Genomic DNA, 7,767 nt, shown 5'->3' on the forward strand with positions numbered 1-7,767 from the left:
GTTTGATAGTGTTTTTTTCTAAATTTCATTTGTAATGTAACAAATTCTTTTAGACAAATCACAGCATCTGGAAAAGTGAAGACGCGTATCCAGTTAAAACTGTATATTGTCTGCCTCAAACTTCAAGAATACGAAAGAAAAACAACAGGAAATGTCAGTAATCTCTTTAACTGTCCCGATAATTTCGCATTACATTGGTATCACAGCCAGTCGCCAGTGTTGGCTCAACAAAGTATGAAAATTAAGCGGTCACTTTCGCAAATCGAAACCTCGTCAGGCCACATTTCCCACCACTCTCAATGTCTATTGTCGCTTCCATCAAAGCTTGCAAAGTCCAGATCGAATACTCTCATTTCTGATGCCAGTTACGGGAAAAATATGGAGAATGTAAGCTAGCATAACGTTCAGTTTGATGTTCCTTTAATTTTTCATTTTTGGGATGTATTGAACCACATACTTCAAGAAAATAATGAATGTCCGATTCGTTTTATTGCAAAGGGAGCTGATAACTGATATTTCTGCACTGATAGGCATGAACTTGTATTATAACTGTAAACAGCACGCCTAGTGCGTGCAATCTATCGTATAAACTGCAAAATGGATTAGTATGTGTTCCTTTTCTATCATTTATTATATGACTAAGGTTCAGTCAGGGTTGCGAACGAGGAACTTGTGGCACAAGCTTTTCGAGAGTACCTCAAACATTCCTGTCTCGTAATCTTCGACCATTTAAATCAGTCCTCCTTAATGTTTCAGTTTGTCCGTCACCTAAACGGATTAGCGCAAACACATATTGTTCCCATGAATACAGGCACCACTGATGATGCAGATAAGACTCTTCAGAGCATAGAGGCAGCGAAAATCTTGGCGGATGCGGAGTGGAGGAAGTTGGGATCTCGAGTCGGGCTCATGGATGATCGAAATGTGGTTGCCAAACTTTACAGCATCTGGCTCTCACAGTTGACTGGGAAACGCGAAGGTGTACTTCAACGCAAACGGTTACTTTCGCGCATTTTAGAGCTGGGACATGATTTTAATGCTTGTAGTCGAAAGCTGGAACAACTTATTAATGCGGCCTGCTGTCCTGATGGAGCTAAATCCTCAAGGGATTACCTAAAAAAACTGGAAACCATCAATTCTGAAGTGATGCGCCTAAGGAACACTGTTCCTGTGAGCTTTTTCTACATCTACTTGAATCGACTTCTATATGATAATGTGCAACAGAGAACTGGAATTCATCCTTTTGCTTTTAAGTAACGATATATTCGGTCAGTATAGATTTTGATCTATGGGTAATCCCAAGCTATTTCAATGCACAAAATCGACCTCGATAATACACAAACGCTTTGATTCCTGCTGGTGCATTTTGCTCAGAGCATTGTGAAACGTTTACTTGGCATAGTTTTTGCTCTTAGTGCAAATTTTTGATACCCTATCTAATGACCACAATTAATAGGATTGCAGATTATCATTAGCGAGCATTTAAAAACGTTAGTTTGAGGTAAATAGTTCACTTAATTAGTGCAGTTTGTTTTGTAACATATATTTTACACTTTATATGTAAGGCCCAGGAGGAAGTCATGGAGGCCCTTAGCAACGATGTGAAGACCGTTTTCAACGCTGAGACACCCACAGATTTGAGCAAGGTGCAGCAAGTGTGGAGCAGCTATGTGCAAGAATTATGCAAATTCGAATCAATCCTACCGACACTGATGCAGGTAGGTTCATTGGTTTATCCAGTATCTACTTTGTTTAGTAATCAATCATGAAGTAAATAATAGTAGATATATATAATGTGAAGTGATAAATTGCTAAAGAGGAGAAATAGAAATAAATAAGATTATTAAGAGTGTTAATTGTTTACTAAGCATATAAGAACAAATAATTTACGAATAATGCCTCAGTCTCGCAGCATAAATTTGATGCCGTTTGTGTAGTCCCTTTCGAGGTGGTACCACAAAACCAGGTGCCGATGAAAAGAAACCGAAAGATTTAAAGTTGTTGCTCGCACAGATATTTATTTGCACCAATGGAGGTAATAAAATGCTCTCTCTTTTAATTCCAACGTGGTGGAATTGTCCCTTTAAAGCGTAATAAATAGAGGAGGTGACTTGCAACAGTTTGAGCGCCATGATTTCATGTTTTATGATGCTGTATCGACAAAGTACACTTCCCCACCCGTAAACGAAGGCTACTTATGGGCACCATTTCACTGACCGCAAAGCATGTGGTCACGTTGTGAGGACACACCAACCTTCAGTATGAAGTTCATCGAAAACAACTTCTTCGATTGGGTACTTGTGTCGCTTCTACAAAACAATAATGTACTCTCTCTAATCAGAACTCCCAACTCCTTGCGGCAGCTCACGGATTCACGAACAGTTTACAGTCGAAATTCGATGGCATTATACAAGACTCAGAATCTCTTAAAGAAGTCCAGGTAGGTGAAGCTTTTAGTAAGTTTTCAGTATTTACGTAAAGGGGAAAAATTATACCTAAGTGCAATGACAGTAACACAACAAGGAAAAGAAAATCAGCACCTTATTTAATTACTATATTTTAAGTGCTTATGATTAGAATACATCACTTTGATTTTCAGAACTGGTGATAGTACCCACATGCATATTGCTTGCTTAGAATTTGAAAAGTCACGCTATGATGTATTAAGCTTTCAAATGGATGATAACTTAAACGAGACATTTTAATGCTGGAATTTAAAAAATGCGACAAAGTCCTTCACTGTATGCTAACAAATCCAATATATCCTCTATCTTAAGGAGTGTATCTTCGTACATTTCTTCCCCCAGTCTACCTCATTGCAACTATGAACGATAGATTCATATACATTTACTGTTTACATTTGGGTTGATGTTGATGCAGTGGTGTATTTGTGAACGCCCCTTGTGTTTCGCATTTAGCAAGAGGCGGCTCGATTACAGAAGGATATAGAACACCACCTGAATTCTATTGAAAACCCGCTTGGTCCTATACTCAACAAGGCGTCTGTCGAAGGACTTCAGTCGGCCTTGGGTACACTACAAGAAGTCGGTGAGGAGGTAGAGATAATGACAACTAATCTGAACAACTGCATGAAACCAAATGGATCGCCAAACTCGGATTGTTCACCACCTCTACACCACCATGGCCTCTATAATGATCATCAAGAATATGGAAATAGTAGGGACTCTCAGCAGTCTTCTTGGGAATTGCGTGCCAATACGTTGGGATATGAGAATGATGCATCTTTCACCGAAGGTGATATTAGAATTCATTTTTCTTTAGGAAGTACCATGAATTGACAATTGCGATTTGGTTATCATTTGAAGATGAATCTAGCAATGAATTGCAAAACAAAGATGATGAAGAGATTGATTTTGTGGTTTATTATTCTTACAAGACCGCCTTTCGTATTTGTCATGGATTACGCACTTTTCTCATTCTCACCAACCCGAATAATTAAATTAAATCGTAGTTTATTTGACCATATTAAGTTAAGTATTATTTCATTAGATGCGATAATCATATTTCAAAATAAAATAAGCTATCTATAAATTGCCGTAATAGATAAGCAAATGAAACTTGATCTGGGCTCTAGACTCGATTCGAAGCGAACTATCTTAAAATGATTGACTAATAGTTAGTTGAAGTCTGCCTAAACTAAACGGATTTCATTACGTCTGATGTTTATGTGAACGTTGAATTTCCTGAAAAACTACAGACATCAGTGATGAATAAATGTGCAACGTAATTAGTGGCATAAAGAAATTGCGGCGTTTTGACTTAAAATAAGGCTATGCTGAAAAGAATATCAAGCGGGATTATAATGTCATGGTTCTTAATCTTCTCCTATTGCTTAAGCCACAGAACTCGGGCTCCTGCCTCTCAGTGAGGCGTTTTTTCCTTTCATTCTGGGAATTCCTCCTTTATAGGGATTATCCCCCATTTTCCATATGTAATGCTTAAAAATATTCGAAAAATGCCTTTTTAATTACGAGAACACTATGTAAATCTGAAAGATGTCCTCATGCATGCTTAGCGCGAATTTTAAATGTTAGATACTCCTGCATTCCATTGCGCTTTTAAAAATTTTGCCAATAGCGCCTCTGGAAAGCTAGTCGCATATTCCACTACCTTCTCAATTTATATTCTAAATGCGACCAGTTGAATAAGTCTGTTAAAACTTAACAAATTATGCAACTATTGTGATTTTGTGAATTATTCAGATGAAATATATTTTACCAAGCGATCGGATGCAATGCATGCCACGCCAGGGGGTTCCATCACGATACATTGCACCTTTCACGAATTTGACGCGGAGCCAATCGTTAAATGGTCATTCGTTCCCGCCCATCACCCTTCTGATGAAGGTGAATTCGCTGAGTCCTTTCTTGCCTCAACAACAATACCTCGCAACGATGCAAAAAACGCATCTCTTTTAATACCTAACGTCTTATACAAGCATGCCGGTCAGTACATTGTTACAATTACACACCCACGAACTGACAAGCAAATAACAAGCTCTTGTAAGTATTTTTCTACTGATAATTAGCCACTAGAATGTATTTATTACGCGGGGTTATTTTTTAGCCACACTACACGTTAGACCCAAATTAAAGCGCGGCCTTACCGATTTAAGCGCAATCGTTGATGGCAATAAATGCACAGTTACCGGAAAAGAGGTTGCATTTTTCTTGGAATATGGTGGATTCGATAAGATACCCTCTCAAGTTGTCTGGTTGCACAATGGTAGACCGATTGACCCAACAAAATGGACTGTTTCCATCAGTCTGCTAACGACGCGAATCAAGTCGGACTGTCTGAAATCGGTCGACGAGGGCCAGTACACTTGTCAGGTTATCGACGATGAACTTGATGTCAAGTTAGAATCATCAGGTAAAGTAAACTCTATCTCAATCAGGGAAATCCTTACATCATTCCATTTATTTCGCATGGATTGAAAAGTATTTAACCTCATTTATTTCGCCTCATATAGGCGAGCATTAATTAGGAATCCAAACCATGGGTGACCACATAATGAGACTATTAAGGACATAGGATTCATTACAGTTATTTAATTAACTGTTTTAACGAACGATGATGAGCATTCTCGGGAATCACTTGTGGGAGTTATTGGGGAAAAAAGTGATTATAGTTTACTGTACTTTCGTTAATATTTAAATAGTGTCTGGATGGTAAGATAAGTTCCATTATCGTTTCCATGTTTGTCATTTACCACAACTGAATGTGATTACTTTAAATCATGTGTAGTTGTGTCACGTAAATACCTTATCTTACCTTCTCAATATTCAATTTTTCCGAAACTGCCCATCGCCACGGGATGTGTTGCTCTCTTTACCGTGAAAACTTCGCCCTAAATTAAAACGAATTGTGGGAACTGCTGGAATTATTCATGATGCTATTTTGTCACGCCCTCTGAATGTATTTCTGATTTGTCGTTGCGCGAGTGTTTATTGGGAGTTACTTTCCCATCATGGTAGGGCTGACTGCATTATATTTTGAAGTAAGTGAACACCTCATGAAATCGATTGGCGGTAATGGTTGAATCGAAGTGAGTGTAAACCCGTTGAAACATTTTTAGTAGCTAGACTGAAATAATTGAGGAAAGTAAACTATCTTATAGCGTGCTCTATTTCGGTAAATCCTCTGTGCTTCAAATCATTTATCCCATGTCAGCGAGAGGTGAAAAGTGCTCGCCTTTGAAATCTCCATTCAAATGGTGATTATTTCGTATTCTGTGCTCCGTGAGGTAGAATCATATGGTAGTAAGGTGGGAGATCGAATTCATCACTCCATTTACAAATTCTTGTTTTTGCTCTGATTGGCACAATCCTACAATCAATGAACGCTAAGAAGTTTTTTAGGTGTGGAAATCATATTACTAATAATATAATCTACAGTCTATTACCTTTTTTGTAAAAATCCAAACAATTGTCATGACGCTTGTTTCGAAACTGCGTCAATTACCCATATCACTTCACATTGCGGCAAGACATAGTGCTTTCTTTAGCTAGTTTTTAGTGAAGATTGTTTTTAAATTGTGGGCTAATTAGTTTAGATATGCCTTATCAAATAAGAAGATGGGTATTTGATAATATCATTAAAGACGAGACTGCTATGCATACCTGACGTGGAACTCTCTTGCACCGTGAAGCGATCCTTAGGCTACAGAATGCTCTCGATGTTCCCCAACCAGCCTCCCGCGTCTCCTCTCGGACTGGCACCCCGCCAGGAAATGAAAAGTCCTTGTGGATAACAAGGGCCTTGGATAGCTCTCCACTCTTACTCAAGTGTCCACTTCCAAGCATTGCCTTTGAGGCATACACTGGGGCCCGTCGTGTTCGTATGCAGTGGTTTCGTGATGGAATTCAACTCTACGACTCCGACTGGCAGACACCGGACTACTTCACCGGCAGCCAAGGGGTATCGTTTGTCGATGGAAACACTTTCTGGAGTGTGAGCGTGTGTGAAGGCCGAGCAGTGCTGCTTAATACTAACCGTGTCCGTTCGGTTGACGCTGGTCGTTATTCGTGTCGCATGATCATTGATAATGACGCCTACGAGTCATCAGGCAAGGAGTCCATTTCCCGGCACAGCTTCATTTTTCTCTAATCAAGTTTTTCTTATTCAACAAAGTGATATTCATTTTATATTGTTCTAAGATTCAACATTAGGTAATACATTGCAACAGATTACATCCTTCATTTCAAGATACTTGCTATCATTCTAAGGAATTACTCATCTAACTTGTGAGTGAAAATATTTACCAGACAGGCATTATGAAATGTATACTGTCCAAGCCTTGTGAAGGTACTTAAGTTGAAATATGTCCTTCGATCAGTATAATCCTGTCCAGTTTACAGATCGTCAAACAGTGCCTTTGCTTTTCACTCAACAATAGGACCTGTTCCGTGAATGTAAAGTAGCTTATTTAATCGGTGAAGAACTTTTCTTTCTCTCCCATTATTTTTGCCCTCATATTTTGTTTCCAATTATTTTACGTAGAAATCATTTCGTTTTAAATCTTTCCAGTACCCAATTGGCAATACATATTTTCTTCTGACGTTCTGTATATGCTGAAAACCATTGGCATTGAAGAGGGTAGCAGCCGTCAGGAATAAATGTGACAAAAGGTGTATCTTTTTGTAATGCAGGTGTTATTACAGTGTGTTCGAGTCAGCAGTTCGTTCAGCAGCTAACCGGATTGAAAGTGTACCTTGGTGAGCCGGCAGAACTGCGCTGTCGTCTAGAGCCCTGGGTAACTGGAAATAGTCCCGAGTTGAGAACCACAGTCAATTGGTACCACTTTGAAACCATTCTGACACCTGAACTTCAAGACCGTGTTGGTATAAAAACGGAGTGCAATGAAGGGTTGTGTACCCTCCGAATCGAAAAGACCTCTAGGCGTTTCGGCGGTGTGTACAAGTGTGAGGCGAGGAACAAATTTGGAATCTGCGTAACCAGCTGTAGATTACTGATTGATCGTAAGACTACTTTGATATTCGCATAGCATATGTCAGCATCTTTGCCAAAAAACATTGAATAAATGTCGATTTGCCGTATCTTGCTACTTACCGTAATGTAGTCCAATAAATGCGAATGGGTTTACTTTATTAGCAGATTCTATTGTTCAAATTTGATAGGAACCTCAACTGTCAGCCCTTTAGCATTTGTGATTTTAAACGTTATATATTACAATATTTTCTTGTAATAACAAACTATGACTGTTAAGTTTGGTTGAACTAATTG

At 38.8% G+C, this 7,767-nt stretch overlaps 1 protein-coding gene across 1 annotated transcript; it reads left to right on the forward strand. All coding sequences in view use genetic code 11, as the record gives it.

Moving 5' to 3' along the window:
* Positions 1-801: 801 nt before the first annotated feature.
* Positions 802-6,630, forward strand: EGR_00024 (titin; the record flags this gene model as incomplete). The annotated part of the gene is made up of 6 exons (XM_024489273.1): positions 802-1,170; positions 1,566-1,718; positions 2,342-2,440; positions 2,919-3,255; positions 4,588-4,893; positions 6,173-6,630. The coding sequence occupies 6 exons, from the start codon at positions 802-804 to the stop codon at positions 6,628-6,630; spliced, it is 1,722 nt and encodes a 573-aa protein (XP_024355951.1).
* Between the last annotated feature and the right edge of the window lie 1,137 nt (positions 6,631-7,767).

This window comes from Echinococcus granulosus (genome assembly GCF_000524195.1).
Source record: "Echinococcus granulosus chromosome Unknown EG_S00001, whole genome shotgun sequence".
In the NCBI taxonomy this organism is placed as follows: domain Eukaryota; kingdom Metazoa; phylum Platyhelminthes; class Cestoda; order Cyclophyllidea; family Taeniidae; genus Echinococcus; species Echinococcus granulosus.